Here is a 27,939-nt window from a genome sequence, read left to right on the forward strand (position 1 = left end):
ATGATGCGAAGGCACTCTAACAAAAGTGACAAAGTGAGACTCTGTCAAAAAAAAAAAAAAAAAAAAAAATCCACACACCCCTTGACAAAGATCTAAGTGTAGCCAGCTTCCTAGAGTATCCTCTATTAAGCCAGTACTAGATTGAAGGTTTTTTTCCAATGAGGCCTATTTTATTTCTAAAACTTCCAAGTTCCAACAGTCCATGTATATTTGTCAATTTGAAAAAAGTACCTCATATGCTATATAATCTGTAAGTAATTCAACCTGTCCACCTAGCAAGGTTCTAGTAGCACTGTATCCAGCATACAGGAAATAAATTTATCTTAAAGTCCTCCAAATATGGCTCTTAGAAATCCTACTAAGCTCCCCTAGATAGGGAGAAAAGTGTAAATGAATACATCTCCTTCCAGAGTTCTCAACAGTAAAGCTGGGATCAAAGGAAGCTTTTCTCCTAATCTCTAAGGACCAGTAACCACGGTATTTGTTTCTAGCCTCCCCAGGGGAGAAAGAATCTGGCATTTTTTCCAGATTTGATATCTAACAATATAGGTAGCATATTTAGCAAACACTCATTAACCTAAGTGCTTAATTCACCTGTAAACCTCATAAACTCTTAAGTTTCACACATTAAAACATGAGCAAAAGCAATATAATGCATATGTACCTTAAAATAAATTAATATATAAGAGTGGCAAAAAAAAAGAGCAAAAGCAAATGTACAGAGACAGAAAGTGTAACAGACATTACCAAGGGAGGGGGGCAGTAGTGTTTACGGGCTACAGCTTGAGATAATTAAAAAAGTTCTGGACATGGACAGTTGTACAAAATTACGAATGTACTCAATGCCAGTAACTTGTACACTCAAAAATGGTTAAAATGGCAAATTTTGTTATGTGTATTTTATCACAATTAAAAAACATATATACAACATGTGCCCAGGATTCCCCTTCCCTTCCTCCCAGTCAGCTAGTCTTAGAGCCACAGCATCCCTCTCACGTGACTTATCAGTACGTGGGTTTCACCTGGGGTACAAGCTGATGGTACCTTCTCCAAGTAAACTTTAAAAACCGAAGAGCCGGGCGGCGCCTGTGACTCAGTGGGTGGGGCACCGGCGGGTTCAAACCCAGCCCCGGCTGAACTGCAAACCAAAAAATAGCTGAGCGTTGTGGCGGGCGCCTGTAGTCCCAGCTACTCGGGAGGCTGAGGCAGGAGAATCGCTTCAGCCCAGGAGTTGGAGGTCGCTGTGAGCTGTGTGATGCCACGGCACTCTACCGAGGGCCATAAAGTGAGACTCTGTCTCTACAAAAAAAAAAAACCGAAGAGCCCAGAAAGAGTTCTGAGCACGGACAAAAAGGGGACAGAGTCTGAAAATGGGTGAGCGCTCCTCAGAACCGAATTTCTCCCGACACAAGAAAAGTGTCACTCTCGCCCCGCGCCACTTTTTGTTTCTAAAGATGAACCCTGAGCTTGCACATCCCGTCTCTCCGCTAATTCCTACTGCGCACCTAGGGGACCGCGCGGGAAGCAGCGAAGGACCCGAGCCGGGGCCAGAGCTGGGGCGAGGGGCGGCTCCGAGGGAGGCGCTTCCCGCGGGGCTGGGAACCCGGCGCGGCGGGGCGGCGGGGCGGCGGGGCGGGGGGGAACAGGGAACAAGCCCCAATCTCGTTTCGCGGCCCTCCCCGAAACCACCCCCACCTCCCCGCCGTTTACCCCGGCCAACTGCGCGCCGAGACCCGGGGCGCGCTCTCCCCCTACTTTACAGGTCGGGAAACCTCGAGCCCAAGGTCACCCGCCCGGCGAGCGGCAGAGGCGGCCCCTGGGGCTCCCCGGTCCTGAAGCCCGCGCCATCACGCCGGTGCGCAGTGGCCCGGGGCGCAGACACCTCGGCCATGGGGCTGGAACCGGCGGAGGAGGAAGCGCTGAGGATCGAGGCCTGGGGTAGGGGGCTATCCTGGAGGCGCCCCCAGGGCCGCCCGACACCCCCCGACCCCCAGCCACAGCCTGGGCTGCTCCCACCCTTGGCAGGCCCTGCGGGATAGGCCAGGCCCAAGGCCACGCCAGGGGTAGACCAACAGACCTAACGGAGCCGCCGCCGGCCGCCTAGGAGCCCGACCCTGGGTTAAGGAGCCGTGGAATACTCACCCCTTAGGGCCTGGAGCCCCGTTGCCGCTCGGCACTCCGGGCGCACCGTTTTCTTCCTCCATTTTGATCTCCGTCGCCGCCACCTCGGCTGCCGCTTCGACCCCTGCCGCCATTTTCTCCGCGTCTGGGCTTTGTGTGAGGGAGCAGGTTGCGCGGGGGTGCGCCTGCGCGCTCACGTGACCTGGCGCGACCAGTAACGTCTGCTGGCGCCGCGTCCGGCTCCCGCCTGGTCCCCTCCTGCCACGCCCCTACTCTGAGCCAAGGCCCCACCGCGCGCAGGCGCAGACAGGCAGCTGTCGATTCATTCATTCCTAAACAAACTTGCGTTAGGCAGCACCTGGAGGTGCAGCCCGCCTGCCCTATAGGTACAGTAAGGGAGACGTCTCCCCACTCAACCCACACACACCCGCACCCTCGGATCTAGTCACTCCCAGCTTCCTGTAACCAGAGCTGAGGCAGAGGCAGCAAAAGTTCTGCTAAGGGTTCCTGAAAGATTCAGACTAGAGGATTATTAAAGACAGGCTAACACCAAACTAAAACTTTCTTATTGCTGCAATGGAAGGTATTAGAAGAGATCTGCAAAGAGAAGACTTTCTCTATTCTTGATGGCACGTCCTGGAGCATCTTTTATTTTTTCTTTCCTTTTTTTTTTAGACGGAATATCGCTCTGTCCCCACCCCTATCCCTCCCCTCCGTAGTTGCAGTGGCGTCAACCTCAAATTCCCGGGCGCAAGCAATTACCCTGCCTCAGTCTCCTGAGTAACTGGGACTACATCTTTACACCATCTCCAGGGGCACCACACTCCAAAGGTGGCTTGAGGAGAAGTGGGTACCAGAAAGCAGAGGAAGTCCAGGTGCAGGAATGAGGAGGGTCCCCAAGGGCCAGCAGAGCTAATGCACTACATGTTTCAGCAGCCCAGCAGCCCAGCAGCCACCCTAGGAGGACCTATCCATCTTTCTCCAGCCACATGGTCCTCCCTGCTGCTCTTTTTACAGGCCACTGCTCTTCCTACAGGCTACAGTAGGTTTTAACTGTGGGGGTAGGGGTGGGTGGCTTCCCACTTTGTGGTTTCCTCCACTCTCTAAGCCATGGTGGCTTCACCTTGTCCTTCCAGTTGGGGCAAGAAACACTTTTATTCCTCTGTAGGTGAGATACAAATGAGGCAGGGATTCATGCAGAAAACAGACTTTGAAAGAGTGACCCCACCACTCTGAGGCAGAGTTTGCTCATTTACTTATTAAGAAACCCCCAGGGTGGCACCTGTAGCTCAGTGGGTAGGGCACCGGCCACATACACCAAAGCTGACAGGTTCAAACCTGGCCCTGGCCAGCTAAAGCAACAATGACAACTGCAACAAAAAAAAATAGCTAGGCGTTTGGTGGGTGCCTGTAGTCCCAGCTACTTGAAAGGCCAAGGCAAGAGAATCGCTAAAGCCCAAGAGTTTGAGGTTACTGTGAACTGTAACCTCAGCACTCTACTGAGGGCGGCATAGTGAGGCTCTGTCTCAAACAAACAAAAAAAAACCCTAGGATGCAGAATCATGGTCAAGGAGGTACAGAAACATTCTGTGCAGACACTTGTGTATAGGTCATTAAAAAGGACCCATGACATGTTTGTAGCTGATAATGGAAAACCTGTGCCTTTGGATGAAGAGAGGCTCCTGCTGCCCTCCGAGCCTGGCTGAGCTGAAATTGTACCTGCACAGTACCTCTACTTCCATCTTTTGTCTCACAAATGAAAGGTGACAATCAAGCTTCATAATGAATATAGTCTTGTGTTGCATATGCCTACTTCAAAAGAAAATTTTAAAGGGAAGAGCCCTCAGAATGCAGCAGACTCATATGGTCATAAACAGTATCTTGCCAGTCAAAAACAAGAAAATTACTATTTGGTGACAGGTACACATCCATATCCATCAGGACCTGGGGTTGCTCTGACAGCAGATATAAGATCCAAAGAATGCCAAGTGAATCAGCTGCATAGTCAGCATTACCTTCCTCTCAGGCCAAGGCTGATGCAAATCATACTGCACCTTGTGGAAGCGACTAGCAACATCCTGGGGCTCCTGACTGTTCACAGCCTACAGCAGTGAATTTGATTGTTATGGAGCCTGGCAATGCCAAGAACTCTGCACTGATGACTAAAAAAGCCCCTACAATGCCAAAACCCCAGTGACACCCACCTTGGAAACTCTACAGGGTTATCAGTGGGCATCTTGCCTGGGCTTGATGTATTGCTGGGGAACCTGGAAATCAGTGGTTTATTACTGGATCTGCTAAAAGAACTATAAAGATCTGGGACTTGGGCTCAGCGCCTATAGCACAGTGGTTATGGCGCCAGCCACATGCACTGAGGCTGACAGGTTTGAACCCAGCCCTGGCCAGCTAAAATAACAATGACAACTGCAACAAAAAATAGCCGAGCAGTGTGGCAGGTGCCTATAGTCCCAGCTACTTGGGAGGCTGAGGCAAGAGAATCTCTTAAGCCCAAGAGTTTGAGGTTGCTGTGAGCTGGGCACCAGGGCACTCTACCAAGGGCTACGTAGGGAGACTGTGTCTCAAAAAATAAAAAAATAAAAAAACTGGGACTTGGCTAGTGGCAAATGGAAACTGTCATTGACTGGGCATATTAGTGCAGTGCAGGGTGTGATAGCACAAGGAGCCCCTACCTGTTCTCTTGTGGAGAAGACAAGCGAGTAAAATGCTGGAAGCTTGAACATAATAAGGTTGTAAGTCACTATCATGGACATCTAAGTGCAGTGTATTGTATGGATTTGCACCCAACAATCTGTAGTCGAGATTGAACTGCATAGATTTGGGATGTGAGAACTAAGGCTAGTGTACACAAATTATCTGGACATACAAATGCAGTTGCTACAGTGAGCTGCAAAACCACAGATTATTACAGGAAGCCATGACTCTACAATATGACCATGGGATTTGGTGACTGGAAAAACCAGAATGACATTAACAAATCACAAAAAAAATCAGTCCGGGTTGTGGTTTTACATCCAAGACATTACACATTAGCATCTGGTTCTCCAGCTAACATAAAGAAATGGGAATTCTCTGATGGAAGTTTCATTAAAAATATTTCCAGTCATAATGCTGTTATTAACACATTGACAGTAAATTCTGATACTTGTATCTGGAGCTGACAATGGCACTATGCATCTTTGGGCCTGGAGAACTGGCTACAATTTTCAGAGAGTTCATGCAGCTGTGCAGCCTGGATCTTTGGGCAGTGAACCAGAAATATTGGCCTGTGCTTTTGATCAATCTGAGAATTGATTCATTTTTTTTTTTTTGAGACAAGGTGTCAAGCTGTGACCCTGGGGAGAGTGCTGTGACATCATAGCTCACAACAACCACCAACTCTCGGGCTCAAAGTGATCCTCTTGCCTCAGTTTTTCTATTTTTAGTAGAGAGTGGGGTCTTGCTTTTGCTCAGGCTGGTCTCAAACTCATGAGCTCAAGCAATCCCCCCACCTTGGCCTCCCAGACTGCTTGAGAGTCAATTACTAACAGCTGAACCTGATAAAACAAAGTGAGCAAAGAGAATGATACAGTGATGGGAAGAAACTCATCCAGTCAGCTGGAAACCAGAAATTATCAAGAGATAGCCGGGCGTTGTGGTGGGCACCTATAGTCCCAGCTACTTGGGAGTCTGAGGCAAGAGAATCACTTAAGCCCAAAAGTTTGAGGTTGCTGTGAGCTTTGATGCCACAGCACTCTACCAGAGACGACAAAGTGAGACTCTGTCTCAATGAAAAAAAAAAGAAAATTACAAAGAGAGATTTTAATGTGGCATTGCCTTCTGCTGCTACTGCTGCTTTTTTTTTTTTTTAAGTGTGGTATTGTTTTGATAAGGATATCCAGTCATTTTATGCTCTGGCTGGGAATATAAAAAAGAAACTCAAGGCCCACTGCCTGTAGCTCAGCGGCTAGGGCGCAAGCCACATACACCAGAGCTGACAGGTTCAAATCCAGCCCGGGCCTGCCAAATAACAGTGACAAGTACAACCAAAAAATAGCTGGGCGTTGTGGCAGGTGCCTATAGTCCCAGCTACTTGGGAGTCTGAGGCAAGAGAATCACTTAAGCCCAAGAGTTTGAGGTTGCTGTGAGCTGTGACACTACAGCACTCTACTGAGGATGATGTAGTGAAACTCAATCTCAAAAAAAAAAAAAAAAAACCTCACTTGCTTGAATCACTGCTGCTTCATATTTTATAGTAAACTGGCCCCTGCCTTCAAAAAAAGAAAAGAAACCCCCAGGAGTGTATGGCATACCTCTTGGGGGTGGGACACAATTATAAGACGGACTTAACCTAACAAATGCAAACATTTTAACCTAATTCTTTGTACCCTCAATTAACCTGAAACAATTAAAAAAAATATATATATATATATATATGAAAAGACAGAAACCCCTAGGAGCTAGCACTCTGGGAGCCAAAGAGGGAGGATGTCTTGAGTTCAGCAAGAAGAGACCTTGTGGGTGGTGCCTGTGGCTCAGTGGGCAGGGCGCCAGCCCCATATACCAAGGGTGGCGGGTTCAAACCCAGCCCCGGACAAACTGCAACAACAACAAAAAATAGCCGGGCGTTGTGGGCGGGTGCCTGTAGTCCCAGCTACTTGAGAGGCTGAGGCAAGAGAATGGCCTAAGCCTAAGAACTGGAAGTTGCTGTGAGCTGTGACACCACAGCACTCTACCAAGGGTGACAAAGTGAGACTCTATCTCTAAAAAAAAAAAAAAAGAAGAGACCTTGTTTCTTACTAAAAATAGAAAAAAAAGAAAAGAAAAAGAAAAAGTAAGCCAGCATTGTAGTGGGTGCCTGCAGTCCCAGCTACTCAGAAGGCTGAGGCAGGAGGATCATTTGAGCCTAGAAGTTTGAGGTTTCTGTGCGCTATTATGGTAAAGCACTCTAGCCTGGGCAATAGAGTGAGACTCTGTCTCCAAAAAAAAAAAAAATCATTTATTATATAACCCTGCTACCTGCTCTTCACTTGAAAACTCAGGCTTTGCTTCTTTCTGTGGGCTTCATAACAGATCCCTCAAAACAAGCCATGTGGTGTTTATTTTTTACCTGGGGTAGAAGTGAGGGGCATCCCTCACTGTGAGGCCTTGATTCAGAAATGTTAACTCACAAGTCCATTTTGTCCTGCAAAGGGCTCCTTTTATTCATTGAGGGATGGATTTTTGAAACACAGTGCAACTTTATATAAAGTCAAGGGTGTCAGGAAAGCGAGCCTGCCAGGTGCAGAAAAGCGCAAGAAGCTTAATAGAATCTTCTAGCCCAAAGCGTACCTTCACACACTGGCCACAGTGGTTGGCCCAGAAGGTGCCAAATAGATCTCAAAATGAGATCAGAGTGTCTGTTCCATCTAAAGCTCAGGACCATGTCCATCTGTCTTTGTCATGCACAATAGTGTGCAAAAAACCTGAAAATATATTCACACATGATCACAGAATAGGGTCCACTTGGTATCTCTTGGCCTAAGAAGCATTCTCCTGCAGGAAGAGTCAGGCAGTTTCCATCCTTCCAAAGGCCAGAGTGTGGCCAGCTACCTCTGGCCTCTCTCCCACAGGACTCTGCTGGCCTGCCTTCACACAGGTGTCTCCTCAGCCACCTTCTTCAGGAGTCCAGCTGCCAGTGGGGAGTGCTGGGAACCCTCGGAACCATCCACATCCCGTATCTTCAGGCGCACTTTCTGGTTGGTCCTTCTCCACTCAGAGTACAACTGGCAATGGTAGCGGAAGGAGACCTGTGGGGCAGCCTGCCATGAGCAGGGAGGCCCAGAAGGTCTCCATCCCCAGGGAAGGAAAACAGGCCCCATGGCACCTGATGTAGTCTAAATCAGGGTCATGTTTATGCTTCCAAAAGCAGAGGTGGCATCTGGGCATTCCTTGTACAAACACACACACACACTCACTTTCCCAAGAGGCTCCCCACCAGCTCCCATCCCCACCCCAGCAAGAAGCAGGGAGCTCCTTTTGTACCTCTCAATAGAAAAGGAGTCATACAGCCTTTTGAAAGATTAAATGTCAATCAGTCACTCAAATACCAAAATTTGGAAGTAACCAAGATGTTCCTACATGAGTGACTGGTTAAAAACTATGTCACTTTTTTTTTTTTTTTTTTTTTTGTAGAGACAGAGTCTCACTTTATGGCCCTTGGTAGAGTGCCGTGGCCTCACACAGCTCACAGCAACCTCCAACTCCTGGGCTTAAGCGATTCTCTTGCCTCAGCCTCCCAAGTAGCTGGGACTACAGGCGCCCGCCACAATGCCCGGCTATTTTTTGGTTGCAGTTTGTTAGGGGCTGGGTTTGAACCCGCCACCCTCGGTATATGGGGCCTGCGCCTTACCGACTGAGCCACAGGCGCCGCCCGGTTAAAAACTATGTCACAACCAGAAAATAGAATATCGTTTGGCACTAGAAAAGAAATGAGCTTTCTAGTCATGATGTATAATGTCTCTTGTTCCAGCTACTTGGGATTGGGGGTTGATGTGAGTTATGATGATGCCATGGCACTCTACCCAGGGTGACAGCTTGCGACTCTGTCTCAAAAAAAAAAATAAAAAAAGAAAAGAAAAGAAACTGATCTTAAATGGCTACATACTCAAATTATAGGACAACTAGAAAAGGCAAAACTAGGCTCAGCACCTATAGCTCAAGCGGCTAGGGCACCAACCACATACACCAGAGGTGGCTGACTTGAGCCCAACCCGGGCCTGCCAAACATCAATAAAAACTACAGCCAAAAAAAATAGCTGGGCATTGTGGTGGGCGCCTGTAGTCCCAGCTACTTGGGAGGCTGAGGCAGGAGAATTGCTTAAGCCCAAAAGAGTTTGAGGTTGCTGTGAGCTGTGACACCACTGCATTCTATGGAGGGCAACATAGTGAGACTCTATCTGAAAAAAAAAAAAAAAAAAACAGAAAGAAAGAAAGAAAAGGCAAAACTACAAAGACAAAAGATTAAAGGACACAGTGGCTCACTCCAGTAATCCCAGCACTCTGGGAGGCTGAGGCGGGAGGAATGCCTGAGCCCAGGACTCAAGACTACAGTGAGCTATGATCACACCACTGATCTTTAGCTTGGGTGACAAAGAAAACCCTGCCTCTAAAAAGAGAAAAAAAAAGGCCGGGCGCGGTGGCCCACGCCTGTAATTCCAGCACTTGGGAAGCCAAGGCTGATGGATTGCCTGAGCCCACAGGTTGGAAACCAGCTTCAGCCAGAGCGAGACCCCATCTCTTCCAATAGCCAAGTGTTATGGTGGGCACCTGTAATCTGAGCTACTCCGGAGGGCTGAGCCAGGAGAATCACTTGAACCGAAGAGTTTGAGGTTGCTTTGAGCTATGACATCACAGCACTTTACCCAGGGTGACAAAGTGAGATCTCTCTCAAAAAAATAAATAAAAAATAAATAGGGGCGGCACCTGTGGCTCAAAGGAGTAGGACACCGGCCCCATATACTGGAGGTGGTGGGTTCAAACCCAGCCCCAGCCAAAAACTGCCAAAAATAAAATAAAATTAAATAAAAATTAAACACAAAAAAACAAAAATTTAAAAATAAATAAATAATAAAAAGAAAAAAAAATTACTGGATTCAAGGGGTTGGTTGGATAGAAGGATGGTGGCCTAAAGGGATGATCATATAGGAGGAACACGAATGATTTTTAGGGCAATGAAAATACTCTAAGTTCAAGGATCCAAAAGAAAGAAATAACAAGGCTCAGCACCTGCGGCTCAAGCAGCAAAGGCGCCAGCCACATACACCTGAGCTGGCAGGTTCGAATCCAGCCCTGTCCCACCAAACAACAATGACGGCTGCAACCAAAAAATAGCTGGGTGTTGTGGCAGGCACCTGTAATCCCAGCTACTTGGGAGGCGGAAGCAGGAGAATTGCTTGAGCCCAGGAGTTGGAGGTTGCTGTGAGCTGTGATGCCATAGCACTCTACCCACGGTGACAGCTTGAGGCTCTGTCTCAAAAAAAAAAAAAAAAAAGAAAGAAATAACAAAGAAAATTTTCTCCAGGGCGTCCCACCTGTAGGCCCAGAGCCACATCCACAGGCAGTTTCGTTTTTTGTTTTTTTTTTTTTGAGACAAAGCTGATGCCCTGGGTAGAGTGCTGTGGCATCACAGCTCACAGCAATCTCCAACTCCTGGGCTTAAGCGATTCTCTTGCCACAGCCTCCCAAGTAGCTGGGACTACAGGTGCCCGCCACAATACCTGGCTATTTTTTTTGGTTGTAGTTGTCATTGCCTTTTGGCAGGCCCAGGCTGGATTCAAACCCGCCAGCTCTTGTATATGTGGCTGGCACCTTAGCCACTTGAGATACATGTGTGGAGACTTTTTAAAATTTTTTTTAATTGAGACAGAGTCTCACTCTGTTGGTTGGTTTAGCAGGCGGGGCCAGGTTCTAATCCACCAGTCCCGGTGCATGTAGCTGGCACTCTAACCACTGAGCAACAGGCACCCAGCCCACATGCAGATTTTTTGAGGCCTGTTTTTCTTAATCTGTTGTGTCAGATTTGGCAAAAATTATACATAGACCTTTTTGAGTTTTTTTTTCTTATCAGCTTTCGTTAATGTTTGTTTATTTAATGTGTAGCCTAAGACAATTCTTCCAATGTGTGACAGAAAAAGAAAATGGTTGAACACCCCTGATAATATAACAATGGATACATGTCCTTATACAATTGTCAAAATCTACTTCCAGGAACCACACCACATAGCTGTGGTTCCCACTAGTATAGAGACTAAAGTGGGAGTATCAGACCTCATCTGTAAAAAAAAGAATGATGTATCCATCAGTTGTAACAAATGTACCTCTTTGGTACAGGGTGTTGACAGTGGGGGAGGCTGCCTGAGTTCTGTGTGTGACTCTCTATACTTTCTGGTTAATTTTGCTGTGACCCTACAACCGCTTTAAAAAATAAAGTATATTTAAAAAATTTAAAAACGCCTGTAATCTTACCACTCTGGGAGGCCGAGGTGGGTGGATTGCTTGATGAGCAAAAACGAGACCACATCTCTACTAAAAATAGAAAAATTAGCCAGATGTTGTGGCAGGAGCCTGTAGTCCCAGCTACTCCAGAGGCTGAGGCAAGAAGATCTCTTGAGCCCAAGAGTTTGAGGTTGCTGTGAACTATGACGATACCATGGCACTCTACCCAGGATGATGGAGTGAGACTCTGTCTCAAAAATAAATTAATTAGGTTAAATTAAATTAAAAGTTAAAAAACAAATGTCAGCTAGGCACTGTGGTTCATGGCTATAATCCTAAACACTTTGGGAGACCAAAGTGGGAGGATCACTTGAGCCCAGAAGTTCAAGGCTACAGTGGGTTATGATGATGCCACTGTCCTCTAGCCTGGGTGACCTTGTCCCATCCCCCCAAAATAAATAATAATAAATATAAGTGGTTCATACCCTTTGACCAAGTAAGTTCCCAAGAAACATTATTTTTTTGAGACAGAGTCTCACTTTGTCACCCTTGGTAGAATGCTATGTCATCATAGCTCACAGCAACCTCAAACTCTTGGACTTAAGTGATCTTCTTGCCTCAGTTTCCCAAGTAGTTGGGACTACAGTCACCCGCTACAATGCCCAGCTATTTTTAGAAATGAGGTCTCACTCAGGCTCAGGCTCAAACCCATGAGCTCAGAAAATCCATCCACCTCGGCCTCCCAGAGTGAGATTATAGGCATGAGCCATCACACCCGGCCCCAAGAAACATTTAAACAATGCCCAAAGCATTGTTCATAATGGCAAAAAAAAAAAAAAAAAAAAAGGAAAAGCACATATTGAAAGCATCCCAGTGTCTGTCAAAAAGGATTGGTTAGGGTGGCGCCTGTGGCTCAAGGAGTAGAGTGCCAGTCCCACATGCCGGAGGTGGCAGGTTCAAACCTAGCCCCAGCCAAAAACCAAAAAAAAGAAAAAAAAAAAAAAAGGATTGGTTAAATAAATATGATACACCCATAAAATGAAGGTCTGCTGGGTAGCTGTCTTTTTTTGTTTGTTTGTTTGTTTGTTTGTTTGTTTTAATGACACTAGCCAAATGAAAACAAGCTGACTGGTAACAGTAGCCAGGATTTCATCCTATTTCTATTTATTTATTTATGTATTTATTTATTTTTATAGAGACAGAGTCTCACTTTATCGCCCTCGGTAGAGTACTGTGGCATCAAACTGCTCACAGCAACCTCTAGCTCCAAGGCTTAGGCGATTCTCTTGCTTCAGCCTCCCAAGTAGCCGGGACTACAGCTGCCCACCACAATGCCTGACTATTTTTTTGTTACAGTTTGGCCGGGGCGGTGTTTGAACCCACAACCCTTGGTATATGGGGCCTGTGCCCTACTCACTGAGCCACAGGCACTGCCCCCTATTTCTATTTATATGCTGGTGAGGCTGGGCACAGTGGCTCACCCCTGTAATCCTAGCACTCTGGGCAGCCAAGGCAGGTGGATTTACTTGATCTCAGAGCAAGACCCCATCTCTAAAAATAGCTGGATGTTGCAGTAGGCACTTGTAGTCCCAGTTACTCAAGAGGCTGGGGCAAGAGAATTGCTTGAGCCCAAGAGTTTGAGGTTGCTGTGAGCTATGGTGCCATGGCACTCTGGGACTATACCAATGGCAACAGAGTAAAAACTCTGTACAAAAAAAAAAAGATTACATATATGTATACACATACATATATATAGCATATATATACATATCCTGGTGGATTACTGAAGAAGAGACTTCACAGAGCTGGACAACAGTGGTTATGTATGAGGGGTGAGATGGGAGTAGAGGACTCAATTCTCTTTAAACAAGGGTTTTAATTCTGTCCAGAAGCCTGAAACAACTCCCCCGACCTCAGTTGCTTTGTCTCTGTGTTTCCCAATCTCTCCCTCTGTCTTTCTCTCCCTTTTTTCCCCCCAGAAACAAGGTCTCACTGTGTTGACCAGGCTGGAAGGGAGTAGCATGATCACAATTCACTACTGCAAACTTAAGCTCCTGAGCTCAAGTGATCCTCCCACCTAAGCCTCCCAAGTAACTGGGACTACAGTTGTGCACCACCACACCTGGCTAATTTTTCTATTTTTTTGTAAATATGGGGTCTCACTATGTTGCCCAAGCTGGTCTCAAACTCCTGGCCCCAAGTGATCCTCCTTCATTGGCCTCCTAAAGAACTGGGATTACAGGTGTAGGCCCCCACTGCGAGCCAATTCTTAATATCTATCCATCCCCCACCTCTTGCTCTCAGTATCTTTCTCTCTCACTCTTTTGCTCCTTTCCTTTCCTCCACTCCTAGACTTGAGGGTTCACGGACTGGGGGACAAGTCCTACACTCCAGACTGGCAATCAGGTTCACTTAAACTCTTAGAGCACAAAGTTCACAACTGGCTCACAGCTTCCGTGGCCTTTTGTCACAGAATCTGGAGCCCCTCAAAATGCAGGGTGAACTCAGGGGCTCCCTTCCACCTGGGGCCATAGGCAGAGGCAGCCAATCAGGAAGCTCTACTTCCTCCCCACCCCCAAATCACCAAGCAAACCCCTGGCTCTTCTGCTCCCAGTGGGAGAGCCCCAGATGCCTACCCTGCGGCTGGCGGCCACTCACCAGCGTCCAGAGGACATAGATGGTAAAGAGGGCAATGGTGAGAGCGATGAGCCCCACGGCCTCGAGCCGGCTGTGCAACCGCAGGTGGTCCTGGGCCCCACGCAGGCACAGCCAGCCGGAGATGGCAGCCAGCGGTGTGATGAACAAGAAGCACACCATATCACAGCACAGCGTTCGCTTCTCCGTCCGCGGCCCGGGGTCCTTCAGCCACTGCAGGGAGAGCCAATAGGTAAGGGGGCTGCTAAAGGACTTGGGGGCCAGGACCTCCATGCTCCTTCTTGTCCTTTCAAACATTATTGAGCCAGGCCCTGCTAGGCACTAGGTATTTTTGCACTCATGTTATAGATGGGGAAACTAAGGCATAGAAAGGTTAACTTGTTTGCCCAAACTCACATAGCTGGTAGTCTCCAAAGCTAGGGTTGGAACCCAGAAAGTCTTGCTCCAGGACCTGGCTGCCCTTAGCTAATATCCTGCTGTGCTTGGCCTCCCCCAGATGACAAGTGGAGAGAAATGGGCTTCTTCATGAAATTCTGTTACTCAGGCCTGAAAAAGTCCCTGCCCTCTTACATCAGCAGGGGGGAGGTATGACATGGGTGAATGGTCAGGGAGGAAAAAGCCTTGCCATGGAAGTGACCTTGAGCGGAACAAAATAAGCAGAAGGAACAATGTGAAGAATGGAAAAGACAGGCCCAGCACCCGTAGCACAGTGGTTACAGCGCCGGCCACATGCACCGAGGCTGGCAGGGCTGAACTCAGCTCAGGCAACTACAAAATAAATAGCCGGGCGTTGTGGCGGGTGCCTGTAGTCTGAGCTACTTGGGAGGCTGAGGCAAGAGAATTGCTTAAGCCTAAAAGTTTGAAGTTGCTGTGAGTTGTGACGCCAGAGCACTGTACTGAGGGCGACATAGTAAGACATTGTCTCAAAAAAAAAAAAAAAAAAAAAATGGAAAAGACAGTACTCCAGCCTGTCTAAGTAGCACTTGCAAAAGCCTTGAGATTGGAGTGTGTAGCGTGCATGAGGTGCAGAGGGAAGAAGGCCCGTGTGGCTGCAGCAGGAGGGCCCAGGGGCAGTGGGAGGGGGTGCAGGCAGGGGCTAGATCTCCCTCCTAACTTTCTCCCTAAGATCCTACCTCCCAGTTGAGTCAGGGGCTCTTTAGGAGACACGCAGCACCCCAGGCTCCCTAAGGGGTCCCTGACTACTATGCAGCCTCAGGGATGGGATCTGTTCATCACACTTCAGCCCTGGGACATATACCCTGTAGTTCTTAGTCACCTTAGGCCAGGTCAGGCAGGAGGATCCTGGTGACATTCAAGCAGCCATAGGCAGTGTTTCACTGCAGCAATGAGGGCACCCACCACACCCAGGAATGCCCTATCTCCATCCTGACCCATCACACCCAGGTTGAAGTCTAAGCTCCTGGGGGCGGCGCCTGTGGCTCAGTCGGTGAGGTGCCGGCCCCATATACCAAGGGTGGCGGGTTCAAACCCGGCCCCGGCTAAACTGCAACCAAAAAATAGCCGGGCGTTGTGGCAAGCGCCTGTAGTCCCAGCTACTGGGGAGGCTGAGGCAAGAGAATCGCTTAAGCCCAGGAGTTGGAGGTTGCTGTGAGCTGTGTGAGGCCACGGCACTCTACCGAGGGCCATAAAGTGAGACTCTGTCTCTACAAAAAAAAAAAAAAGGTCTAAGCTCCTGGGTATGGCCTGGAGTGGCCTTATTCTTCCTCCTTTAATTCAATTCACATAGGCTTTGTCAAGGACACCAAGTGCTTGCCACCTAAGGGCCTTTGAACCCGGTGCATCCTCTACCAGGACTGCCTTTCCCAAGGCTGACTGGCTCCTTTTCATCCTTCCAGCCTCAGCCTGGGAGTTCATCCTCTCAAGACCTCACTTGACCCTCAAGTTTTTTCCCTGTACGTGCCCCACTACCCATACACATTTCCATCCTGGCATCATTGCTCTCAACAACCAGCTACTTCAAAATCTCTATGAGCACCAGTCATACTTGTCTTGTGGTGGCTGGGTACCCAAAACATAACAGAGTGCTGGGCACCCTGGAAGTGCTCAGGAAATATTTGTTCATGAAAGAGTAAGTCAAAGGGCGGCGCCTGTGGCTCAGTGAGTAGGGCGCCGGCCCCATATGCCGAGGGTGGCAGGTTCAAACCCAGCCCCAGCCAAAATGCAACAACAAAAAAATAGCCGGGCATTGTGGCGGGCGCCTGTAGTCCCAGCTGCTCGGGAGGCTGAGGCAAGAGAATCGCGTAAGCCCAAGAGTTAGAGGTTGCTGTGAGCCGTGTGATGCCATGGCACCCTACCCGAGGGCGGTACAGTGAGACTGTGTCTCTACAAAAAAAAAAAAAAAAAGAAAGAAAGAGTAAGTCAAAACAGTGAGCAGGTAGTGGCTTTGGCAGGTCTAGAATCTCAGGACTGGTCTCCTATCCTCACCAGCAGAATCTATCTTGAGATGGGTGTAGAAAGATCCACCATGTGGAGAAGCTGCTTCCCTGGCCCACCTGCCTTCCCTCCCCATACCTGCCTTCTTCTCCCCTGCCCACCCCCAAATCGGGCTCCCCAGGGTACCTCTGTGAGGGGCCGGGGCCGCTTCTCCACTGCAAACTCCGTGTGGCACAGCTCACAGTAGCTGGTGTTGGATGAGGAGAGCCACCTCTCTAGACAGCTCTTGTGCACGGCACCCAGAGTGCCAGTACAGCCACATGGAGACAGTAAATTCTCACCATTTGCTCCCTCATGGCAGATCCGGCAGAAGGGACCATCACTGGACACAGAGATAAAACTCTTTAGTATGACTGGGCGTACAGCCTGCACCTGCTTCACTAACTATTAGATCACCAGCTCCCTGTTGTCCCCATGCTGCCGCTGGGTGAACTCGTACTCATCCTTCATGCCCAACTCCAAATATCCTCTCCTTTGGGGAACCTTTCCAGACTCCTATAGGTAGGGTGATGTTACTCCCTTCCCAGGACTCCTGTGGCACCTTTCAAAGCCCAGGGTGAGCATCTCTGGTACCTGCACGTCCAATGCCTCTCCTCCTTTCCCTATAATACCACCCTGCTTGTCCTGGGCAGCCACTCCACTCTCAACTCTAGGTCCTCAAGGACTAAGGCAGAGCTGACAACACCCCTGATGACCTCAAGCCTGGCCAATCAGAACACCACACAGCCCTGACCATAGGGACCAAGTCAAGGAAGGGCTTGTGTGATGCAATCAGAGCCACTGAGAATCAATTCCTGAAATTCCTTTTTTTTTTTATTCCCCTAAACTCCAGAACTGTCATCAGCAAGGCTGATGTAAGCCTGGAGCTACTGGCAGCCGCCTGGTATCCATGTGGAACCTGGGAATTATGCCAACACAAAGGCAAGAGACAGGAAACGTGGAATTAAGGACATCATCAGAGGCCCTGGATCCAACCACACCTGAAGGCCATGCTGCCTGAGAAACCTACAGTCCAGAGAGAATTGCTTACCTGCTCCTCTGTTCTTGTAGGAAGAAAACAGACATAAAAATCACCCACAGGAAGCTGCCTCGGGAAAGTCTGCAGTCCTTGGTAATTCTGGGTCCCTCCTGGGGCAGCTCAAGAGGTGGGGGCGTGGCTGCAATAGGCCCAGAGGCTGTCCAGCACTTGAGTCATTGTTTCACAAATATTTCTGCCCAGAAAGCAGACATCCTTGGGATGCGCTGAGAGGAGCTATTTTCCAGATAACACTAGTTTGCCCTCAGCAATAATGTTGTTTATTCTTTTCTCAGACTTTCCTGCTATAGGGTTGGGCCTGGCTGCTTTCTTCTCAGCCTGGGTCTGCTATCTTCTCAGACAAGGGCCACACTCCACACACGCCCTGGTCCCACCCTCTTTCCTCACCACAGACACACACACACACTCAAAACGTTAACCAAAAAAGAACTCCAGGAACCAACTCAGGGAAATAGAAATGATGAGAATGTTGAGGAAAAGCCATGACGGTTCAGGCTTTGTTCTTGGAAACCCTGGAAAACTTGGGAAAAGCAAATTCAGAGAAAAAAGGAGGAAAAAACCCCAAAGCTTAATATTTATTGACTACTTACTATTCTAAGAGCAACATCAGGGTTACTTTTTTATTATTATTATTAAATCATAGCTGTGTACATTAATGTGATCATGGGGCACCATACCCTGGTTTCATAGACCCATCAGAGTTACTTTATCTCATTCTCATAATAAGCCTGTGAGAAAGATGCTTTTTTTTTTTTAGAGACAGTCTCACTTTATTGCCCTGGGTAGAGTGCAGTTTGGCTGGGGCTGGGTTCGAACCTGCCACCCTCCCACCCTTGGTATATGGGGCTGGCACCCTACTCACTGAGCAGAGGCGCCGCCCTTTTTTTTTTTTTTTTTTTGAAAAGACGGGATCTTGCTCTGTCACCCAGGCTGGAGTGCTGTGGCATAATCAAGATCCCAACTCTAGCCAGGTGTTGTGGCAGGAGCCTGTAGTCCCAGCTACTTGGGAGGCTGAGGCAAGAGGATCGCCTAAGCCCAGGAGTTGGAGGTTGCTGTGAGCTGTGTGACGCCATGGCACTCTACCAAGGGTGATAAAGTGAGACTCTGTCTCTAAAAAAAAAACCCAAAAAACAAAATCCCAACTCTGCAGAATTTAAATAAATTAGCCAGATGGTGGCATGCATCTGTGTTTCCAGCTACACAGGAGGCTGAGGCAGGAGGATCACTTAAGCCCAGGAGTTTGAGGCTGTAGTGAGCTATGATGATGCCACTGCACTCCAGCCTAGGTGACAGAGTGAGACCCTGTCTCCTTTATTTTTTTGAGATAGAGTCTCACTATGTCACTTAGTGGGACTACAGGCACCTGCCACAATGCCTGGCTATTTTTTTGGCTGCTGTTGTCATTATGTTTAGCAGGTCCAGGCCGGGCTCAAACCTGCCAGCTTTGGTGTATGTGGCTGGTGCCCTACTCACTGAGCTACAGGTGCCGAGCCTGTCTCCTTTAAAAAAAAAAAAATACAAAAGGAAAGAAACTGAGAAAGGCTGGGGATGCAGAAATGCTCAAGGCAGCTTTGAAAAAGGGCTAGGTGCACCCACAGCCTGGTGAACAGAGCCCAAAACCCTGAGTCTTAGCCTTTGTAGACTGTTCGGCCCTGGAGAGGGCCTCCTGGGCCATCCTCTTTGACCTCTGCAGGTTTCAGAGTCCAGAACTCTCTGTCCCACCTAGTCTATGCCAAGGTCTTGGCCATGTGCCACCAGGAATCAGGGTCTGCTTGATGGAAGGCTTGGTAAGTTTATGTTCTTGGAACCAACCAAGGTGCTGGCTGTGACATATTTAAGTCCTACTGCTGTGGCTCTCCAGTGTCAAAGGCTTGTCTACTAAGAAGAGGGGTTACAGGGTCAGCAAGGGACCATGATGACCTGCTATGTCTCGCCTCTGTCAAGCCCAGCTCCTACCAGAGGTGGTCCCAGGAAGGATCCCCATTTACTCTGGGAGGCCTGAAGAAAGGCCATGTCCCTGGAGGTTGCCCTTTGGGGAAATGGCGGTATTCTCTTTGTGAAGGCCTGCTTTGATCTGGCCTTTAGTCTGGGAAGGTCTGGGTTGAGATGTGTCCAGAGACATAGGGGAGAAGGGGAAATGAGACCTTTAGGCCTCTGAGCTGCCAGCAGGGATAGAAGCCACCAGCAAAGGGGCCAAGGAACAGATCCACGATGACCCTGGGGTCTCAGAGTGCTGGGCTGCCTGGACCACCAACTATACCTTGATTGGGCAAGACCTAAGAAAGGGGCTCAGTGCCCATAGCACAGTGGTATAGCACTGGCCACATACACTGAGGCTGGAGGGTTTGAACCCCGCCTGGGCCAGGTAAACAACAATGACAACTGCAACAAAAAATAGGTGGGCGTTGCATCGAGTGCCTGTAGTCCCAGCTACTTGGGAGGCTGAGGCAAGAGAATTGCTTAAGCCCAAGAGTTTGAGGTTGCTGTGAGCTGTGACGTCACAGCACTCTACCTAGGGTGACAGCTTGAGACTCTGACTCAAAAAAAAAAGACCTAAGAAAGAGCCCCTGAGAAGCAGTACACAGCGGCCCCAAGACAGGAAAGGAACCATCCAGGAAAGGCCACTGTTACTGCTGCCACATGTCTAGAGCTCTGTGGGCTGGTGGCACCAAAGGGGCTTCTCCCAAGACCAGGACTCAGATGGCATCTCTGCTCAGTGACCATGATGGTTGTCCACCTCCCTTAAGACCTGGGATTCCCCGGATGTAAAAATGAAGGGTGAAGCAAGGTGCAGTCAACTCAGTCAGCACTTGCTTTCCGTGTGCACAGCTCTGCAGGCATCTCGTGTGGGGAGATAGAATAAAAACTTTATCAATTGGCTCGGCACCTGTGGCTCAAGCGGCTAAGGTGCCAGCCACATACACCAGAGTTGGCGGGTTCGAATCCAGCCTGGGCTCGCCAAACAATGACAGCTGCAAACAAAAAATGGCCAGGCGTTGTGGCGGGTGCCTGTAGTTCCAGCTACTTGGGAGGCTGAGGCAAGAGAATCGCTTAGGCCCAGGAGTTTGAGGTTGCTGTGAGCTGTGACGCCACAGCACTCTACCCAGGGCAACAGCTTGAGGCTTTGTCTCAAAAAAAAAAAACCCAAAAAAACTTCATCAATTGATTCTGACGGTTGCTACAACATGGATGAACCTTGAAGACACCATGCTCCATGAAATAAGCCAGACCCAAAAGTTCAGATACTACATGATTTTACTCATAGAAGATCCCAGATCACAAGGACAGAAAGTAGAATAGAATGGTGGGTACCAGGGGCTGAGGAAGGTTGGGGAGTTGGTGTTTCATGTGGACAGACTTTCAGTTTCAGAAGATGAGAAAGGTTGGGGAGGAAGGGTGGTGAAGAGACACAAACACAAAGTGAGAGTGTTTTTTTTTTTTGGTAGAGACAGAGTCTCACTTTACTGCCTTCAGTAGAGTGCCATAATGTCACAGGACTCACAGCAACCTCTAGCTCTTGGGCTTCAGCGATTCTCCTGCCTCAGCCTCCCGAGCAGCTGGGACTACAGGAGCCCGCCACAACGCCCGGCTATTTTTTGGTTGCAGTTCAGCCGGGGCTGGGTTTGAACCTGCCACCCTCAGTATATGGGGCGGGTGCCCTACTCACTGAGCCACAGGTACCACCACAAAGTGAGAGTGTTTAATGCCACTGAGCAGTGTACTAGATATGAAGTTGGTAAGCTAAGATGGTAAATGTTACATATATTTTATCACAAGTTGTTTTTTTTTTTTTTGTGGTTTTTGGCCAGGGCTGGGTTTGAACCCGCCACCTCCAGCATATGGGACCAGCGCCTTACCCCTTTGAGCCACAGGCGCTGCCCACAAGTTTTTGTTTTTTTTTTTTGTAGAGACAGAGTCTCACTTTATGGCCCTCGGTAGAGTGCTGTGGCCTCACACAGCTCACAGCAACCTCCAACTCCTGGGCTTAAGCGATTCTCTTGCCTCACCCTCCCGAGTAGCTGGGACTACAGGCGCCCGCCACGATGCCCAGCTATTTTTTGGTTGCAGTTTGGCCGGGGCTGGGTTTGAACCCACCACCCTCGGTATACGGGGCTGGCGCCTTACTGACTGAGCCACAGGCACCGCCCATCACAAGTTTTTTTTAAATCATTTTATTATCATATTATCTATTTATTTTTTGAGACATAGTCTTACTCTGTAGCCTTGGGTAGAGTGCTCTCACATCATAGCTCCCAACAACCTCCAACTCCTGGGTTCAAGCAATCCTCTTGCCTCAACTTCCTGAGTAGCTATATTTTATTTCTGAGACAGAGTCTCACTCCATCACCCTCGATAGAGTACCATGGTATCATTATGGCTCACAGCAACCTCAAACTCTTGGGCTCAAGAGATCTTCCTGCCTCAGCCTCCCGAATAGCTGGAACTACAAGTTCCTGCCACAACGCCCAGCTAGTTTTTCTATTTTTAGTAGAGACATGGTCTCGCTCTTGCTCAGGCTGGTCTCAAACTCTTGAGCTCATGTGATCCATCCACTTTGGCCTCCCAGAGTACAAGAATTACAGGTGTGAGCCACAGTCCCTGGCCTGTCATAATTTTTTAAATTGGGGGGTTGCTTATGAATTAAACTGTACCAAATAAGAACCATTGATAAAACTTGAAAAACTGACAAGCAAAAGAAATCCTTTAAAATCCTATTCCCCTAGCCAACTTGGTGTTTATTTTAAATCCAAGTGAGTTAAAATGGATTTAAATGTGGGACTTAAGACTCTTTCTCTTGGCTGGCACCTGTGACTCAGTGGGTAGGGCACCGACCCCATATACTAGGGTGGTGGGTTCGAGCCCGGCCTCAGCCAAACTGCAACAACAACAAAAATAGCTGGGCATTGTAGCAGGCGCCTGTAGTCCCAGCTACTCGGGAGGCTGAGGCAAGAGAATTGCCTAAGCCTAAGACTTGGAGGTTGCTGTGAGGTGTGACACCACGGCACTCTACTGAGGATGACAAAGTGAGAGACTGTCTCAAAAAAAAAAAAAAAAAAAGACTCTTTCTCTTGCCAGGTGCAGTGGCTCACATTTGTAATCCTAGTTTTCTGGGAGGCGGAGGTGGAGTGGATTGCCTGAGATTGCTGGAGACCAACCTGAGCCAGAGTGAGACCTCATTTCTAAAAATAGCCGGGCGTTGTGGCGGGTGCCTGTTGTCCCAGCTACTTGGGAAGCTGAGGCAAGAGAATCACTTAAGCCCAAGCATTAGAGGTTATTTATTGTGAGCTGTGATGCTACGGCACTCTATCCAGAGTTATAGCTTGAGACTCTGTCTCAAAAAAAAAAGACTCTTTCCCTTGAAACCAATAAAAAGTTGGCGAACCAAACGGATTCAGTACACAGATGGGTCTGGAAGGCCAACACTCAGTTTTTAACAGATCAATCAAATGTTTACTGAGTGTCGAGACAATCCTCTTGCAGGTACTTCCCATGAACTATGACATTATATACTCAGAACAACCTAATGAAGAAGATTGGCCCTTCAGAGGTGGTGAAGTGACTTGTCCCAGGTCACTCTGGGAGAGAGAGAGAGGATGTGAGCCCAGGCATCCACAGCTGGCATGCCGAATCATTCCCTGTTCTGCTTCCCCAAAGCATGAATTGCTTGCCAACATTTGAAATTCAGATTTAATATAATAATCTGGAATTTTGGCTTTTCCTGGAGAATCAGATCTGGCTGGCCTTGGCCTTTGTTTCCATGTGTTGATTACTGTTTGGGTCCCCTTCTCTGGCATAGTTATGCACAGGTCTCTCTGGATAGTTGGACTTCTAACTCCAGAGAAAAGAGGAAAGGAAGGCTAGGACACCCACCTGGTCACCACTGACTCACCTCGGTGTGTCCAAGGCTCGGATGACAGTGGAGAGGAGCCGGCCATCCCTTGAAGTGACCTGCGCCACATACTGGGGTGGCCCAAGGCCTGTGGCCTCCACAACCTTGGAGAAGGCAGGGCTGCCAGAGCCATCACACAGGGAGCCAGGCAGGTGGCAGCAGTCACCCGTCGTCATGGCCACCGGGAACCCTGTGTCATCAGGGCCCAAAGCCCATGGTTCCAGTAGCCTAGGGAAAGGCCGGTGGGGAGGTTAATGAGCCAAACAGACCAGGAATTGAGTCCCCTCTTGTCAAGGCTCTAGGGACCACAGGCAAGAACTTATCCTTCTGTGCCTCAGTTTGCCCAATCTGTAACATAGGCTTTTGGGGGGGGGGCAGTGAGGATTCAATTAGGTGATACAACTCAGCCCAGGCCTAGTACATAGCAGAGGTTTGCGTTATATTACCTCTCAGTTTCCTAAGAAAAGCTAGGCCTGCCCTCGACCTCAAAGTCAATATGCCACTTCCCAATCAATGTCACCAATATCATCTTTCCAGATATATTAACAGCACCTGACAGTTATTAAGTACCTACTGTGTGCCAGGCCCCATGCTTGGTGCTTTCTGGAGCCAGATCTGTCAGTGCCAACAATCTCTGTACAGACTTGACCTCCAAGGATTAAATTCCAGGGCATCCAAGCCTGCCACTGAATGGAGAAGAACTGAGCTGGAAACTTGGCGCTGTAGACCAGGACAGTAAGTCACCCTGACCCTTCTAGTTCATAGCCTTTCATGGGAGCTCTCTGGTAGCCCAGGTCATCCAAGAAGTGGCAGATGGCTGGGGAAGACAGCGGCAGCCTCTGTTCCCACCAGACCAGCCGCTCTGAGCCACAACTCTGTCCCCGAGGAAAGGCTATGGGAGACATTTGGAGCCTAAGATGGCAATTCCAAAGTCTTCTCTGAAAGATGACAGCAGGACAGTGCCTTCCGCCCTGGGGTCTGACCAGCAAAGAAGAAGGCAACCTCTTCCTCCATCCCCGTGCCAGCCAATGAGATCTGAAGTAGGACTTCTAGATCCCTGATGTGTATTTCCCTTTAAGAATGAAAATAACAGAGGCCTCTCTAGAGACCCCCTTGAAGCCAACACAGGTGCCCTTGAGCCAAGGATCTCTGTCCCCACCTTGTCCTACCCTCAAGCCTTTGTCTCTAGGAGCTATGGTGCAGAGAGCTTCTGGCAGCCCCCAACATGTTGAGAAAACCCAAGGGAGGGAAGCAGTCAGGCACTCACTGAAGCACCTCCACCTCCCCCAAGACAGCTTTTACCAGTTCCTAGACAAAATCTGAGCTCCAAAGCAGGGAGAAGCGGTGTTAAGTTATTATTGTTTCTTTTAGAGACAGGGTCTCACTCTGTTGCCTAAGCTGGAGTACAGTGAAACCATCAAAGCTCACAGCAACCTCCCAACTCCTGGGCTCAAGTGAGACTCCCACCTCTGCCTCCCAAGTAGCTGGGACTATAGGCACACACCACCAATCCAGGCTAATATTTTTAATTTGCATTTTGTAGAGACGGGATCTCGCTATGTTGTTCAGGCTGTCTTGAAATCCTGGCCTTAATCCTTCTTCCTGCCTCAGCTCCCAAAGTGTTGGGATTACAGGGGTGAGCCACAGCACCCAGCCCTGTAGATTACTGACTAATGTTTGTAGGAGCACACTCTGCTGATGGATCAACAGCCCTCTGAACAATTCAGCCAAAAGCCCTCCCGTCCCAACATGGCCTTCTGAGCCTCCACGGTAGGGCCCTGTAGGCCAGATAAGCAAGTATAAGCTAAAGGCAGGAAGAGATGGGGAGGAAGGCTGCAGGCCTGAGATAACACCCACAGGACAGTGGCCAGGGCCCTGTTGTGCATGTTGCTGTCCCTTCCAAGACCTGCTATGAGAACCTCCATAACAGGGTCAGAGAAGAAGTCACTGGGCCCTCCAAGAGAATACAGGTATGGGGAGCCCATTCTTCTTGCTCCTCTGAGGATTGGTTTTAACATTTCTGCAAATCGGCTTGGTGCCTGTGGCTCAAGCGGCTAAGGTGCCAGCCACATACACCTGAGCTGGCGGGTCCGAATCCAGCCAGGGCCCGCCAAACAACAATGACGGCTGCAACCAAAAAAAAAAAAAAAAAGCTGGGTGTTGTGGCGGGCAACTGTAGTCCCAGCTACTTGGGAGGTGGAGGCAGGAGAATCGCCTGAGCCCAGGAATTGGAGGTTGCTGTGAGCTGTAATGCCATGGCACTCTACCCAGGGTGACAGCTTGAGGCTGCGCCAAGCAATCTGCATATGTGTTAATCATCTCACTGAACTCTAAACAGCTCTTATAAGTTTAAGTGTTGCCTTCAAAGGTCACCTTCCAGAACCACGCAGGCTAAAGTGCCACTGAGGTCCACATTACTCCTCTCCTGGCATGTGTCCGTCTCTGAAATGTTCTAAATATTCATTGACTTATTTAACCATGAATGTTGTCCTGTTCTGCAGTGAATTCTGTATAGGAGGGCCCCTGTGAGGTTGTTCCCCACCATCCCAGCTCCTGTGTCTGGCTCAGGAGTTGCTGCATTTATTGTTACTGTAGTCATTTCTCAGTCCCTACACTATGGAAAGCCACATCTCTTGGCTCTCAGACCCTGGGCTGCCAGCCCCTGTGGCAGGAATCAGAGATGCTTAGAGGCTAAAGGTCCATGCAAATCACCCCGTTTGGGTTTGGAAGAGGCCATACTCAGAGCTGAACACAGGACAGAGTGGTAGCACGCTGGACTCAGCTCTGGGCCTGTTAGAATGGGAGAGTGAACCAAAGCCTTCGGCAAACTTGGCCTAATGCCTAGGAGATAGATTTCATAGAGTCTTCACAACAAACCAACGGTTGCCCGTCATAAGATAGGCAAAGAAGCTGAGGCTCAGGGGCACCTACTTGCCCGAGGTCACACAGCTGCAAAGGGACAGGGCCAGGATTTGAATTCAAGACAGTACAGTGAGTGGGTCTAGGCCTCAAGACACCTGGGTTCTGGGTTCTTTAAGTCCTGGCACTGTTCTTGATGCTGTTTGTCCTGGTTCAAGTCACTCTGCTTCTCTAAGCCTCTTCCCTAACCTTTGTCAAACATGTCGATGAAGTTAGTGAACTATGTCTGTGGAGGGTTGTCCAGAGAAGGAACCTCCACGCTGAATTCCTCCGGCAAAACTCACCCTTAGTTAGATTTGGGGTGGCACTGATGCACCCACCCTTTCCCATGCCTTCCCAGCCTCTGGCCAGTCTCCTTTTCCTGAGAACAGAAAACTGAGGGAAGAAGAGCCAGAAGGCCCTAACTCCCCACAGCGTGATCCCAAGCAGCTGCTTCACACTCTGAGCCTCAGTTTTCTCATCTGTAAAATGGGCATCATGATGATATCCGGTTCATAAATCAGTAAATATTAAAAAGTCAACAAACATTAGCTCTTGTTGTAATTACCATTATCGGTTTACAAAGCTGTTGGGGAGATTTGATGAAAGGACATGCAGTCAGCACCTGGCACACAGTAAGTGCTCAACCAAGGCTCACTGTTATTATTATTTAGGATAAATGTGGAAGTCTGTCAAATGCATTGACTCCTCTTCACTCACCCAGAGAGGCTCCTGTGTGTCTTTCAGTCCTTCCATGGCCCTGCACCAGAAACCAGGTTCCAACCCCAGTTCTATTCCTTATTTGCTGTGTGGCTCTCAGCAAAGACTTAACCTATCTGAGCCTTGACTTCCTCATCTGAATAACAGGGAACATTTCTAGTACTTCCGTCTAGTTAGTATGGTTCCTAGAGGATTGAATGAGCTAACCATATAAATGCTGACTCTCCTGTTTTGAGCACCCACACAGTACACAGCATCCTGTTTAAGCATCTTTATGAACAGTACCAGTCTTGGTATAATATTAATATTTACTGTTTTCCAGGCAGAGTCCCTCTGAGAAGAAAGCTGGGAAGGACACTTTTTGGCCGACTCGCCAGCCAGACACCTCCTGAAATCCTCCCAGCAGCCCCATCCGGATAGGAATGGGATGACCCAGTTTCACAGAAGGAGAAACCGAGGCTCAGAGAGGCGCCTACTGTGTGCCAAGTTCTAGGTATCTCCCACCGGCCTCAAGACGGGAACTGTGATACCCGAGTCTCCGGGAAGGTTGTGGCCAAGGGTTCAAGCCCAGCTGTCCCGCCTGGGTGCCGAACTCGGGCCTCCAACCCCGTGGCAACTCGGGGACCGCCGTCTTCCGGCTCTCCCTATTGGTCTGTGCCTACCTGATCCGCGGCCGGGCCGGGCGGCCGTGCAAGCCCCCGGTTCACCCCGGCCCCGGTCCCGGCCCGGCCCGGCCGGTCAAATCCGCTAGCTCCGCTCCGGCAGGCACCTGCGTCCGGGCACCGCCCGCCTAGCAGACAGCTCCGCAGGCCAATGGCCACAGCCTTCTCCTCCATTCGCCAATCACCGTTCACATCCCGCCCCTGGAGGCGGGGCCGCAGGAGACGGGGACGTCCTGGGCCTCGCAGGCCGCCGGACGCCGCAGCTGCTAGCTCTGCCCCTGCCACGCTCTGGCCCCGCCCCTCCAAGGCCCCTCCCCAAGCTCCGGCCCTGGCACATGCCCCGCTCCAGCCCTGCCCAGGGCGCGAGAGGAGCTGGCTGCGCCACCTGCAGACTGCCGAAGTGCTTTTCTTTTTTTTTTTTTTTTTTTTTTTGTAGAGACAGAGTCTCCCTGTACCACCCTCGGTAGAGTGCCGTGGCGTCACACGGCTCACAGCAACCTGTAACTCTTGGGCTTACGCGATTCTCTTGC

At 49.2% G+C, this 27,939-nt stretch overlaps 2 protein-coding genes and 1 pseudogene across 17 annotated transcripts in view; 1 reads left to right on the plus strand and 2 right to left on the minus strand.

Moving 5' to 3' along the window:
- HNRNPM (heterogeneous nuclear ribonucleoprotein M) overlaps positions 1 to 2,432 on the minus strand; it is a 54,759-nt gene extending 52,327 nt beyond the window's left edge. For 7 of the 8 annotated variants that reach the window (XM_053583380.1, XM_053583378.1, XM_053583375.1 and 4 more), the window contains exon 1: positions 2,143 to 2,432. In XM_053583380.1, the coding sequence (XP_053439355.1) occupies positions 2,143 to 2,255 (113 nt within the window). In that variant the 5' untranslated portion in view covers positions 2,256 to 2,432. The remainder of the gene's footprint in view (positions 1 to 2,142) is intronic. The other variant, XM_053583381.1, reaches the window with a different exon arrangement.
- Positions 2,433 to 3,683: 1,251 nt separating this feature from the next.
- On the plus strand, positions 3,684 to 5,764 carry LOC128580907 (pleiotropic regulator 1-like; annotated as a pseudogene).
- A 1,528-nt stretch (positions 5,765 to 7,292) lies between these two features.
- Positions 7,293 to 27,661, minus strand: MARCHF2 (membrane associated ring-CH-type finger 2). 9 transcript variants are annotated; one of them, XM_053583383.1, is made up of 7 exons: positions 27,410 to 27,661; positions 23,704 to 23,815; positions 23,130 to 23,357; positions 16,330 to 16,525; positions 13,753 to 13,962; positions 11,125 to 11,341; positions 7,293 to 7,907 (listed from the first exon to the last, which is right to left on the minus strand). In XM_053583383.1, exons 2-7 carry the CDS (start codon positions 23,718 to 23,720, stop codon positions 7,873 to 7,875), a joined length of 903 nt encoding a protein of 300 aa, XP_053439358.1. In that variant the 5' UTR covers positions 23,721 to 23,815; positions 27,410 to 27,661; the 3' UTR covers positions 7,293 to 7,872. The 9 variants fall into 9 exon arrangements, with proteins under 9 accessions (XP_053439358.1, XP_053439359.1, XP_053439362.1 ...); XM_053583384.1 differs by lacking the exon at positions 11,125 to 11,341 and adding an exon at positions 10,011 to 10,129 and having other exon boundaries at positions 27,410 to 27,648; XM_053583387.1 differs by lacking the exon at positions 11,125 to 11,341 and adding an exon at positions 10,011 to 10,125 and having other exon boundaries at positions 27,410 to 27,610.
- Between the last annotated feature and the right edge of the window lie 278 nt (positions 27,662 to 27,939).

This window comes from Nycticebus coucang, chromosome 3, assembly GCF_027406575.1.
Source record: "Nycticebus coucang isolate mNycCou1 chromosome 3, mNycCou1.pri, whole genome shotgun sequence".
In the NCBI taxonomy this organism is placed as follows: domain Eukaryota; kingdom Metazoa; phylum Chordata; class Mammalia; order Primates; family Lorisidae; genus Nycticebus; species Nycticebus coucang.

Coding starts and splice junctions, on each gene's coding strand:
- MARCHF2 (XM_053583383.1), bottom strand. Junction 13,963..16,329: donor GGCCCCGGCCCCTCACAGAG/GTACCCTGGGGA, acceptor CTCTCCCTGCAG/TGGCTGAAGGACCCCGGGCC. Junction 11,342..13,752: donor TCTATGTCCTCTGGACGCTG/GTGAGTGGCCGC, acceptor TTTTTGAGACAG/AGTCTCACTCCATCATCCTG.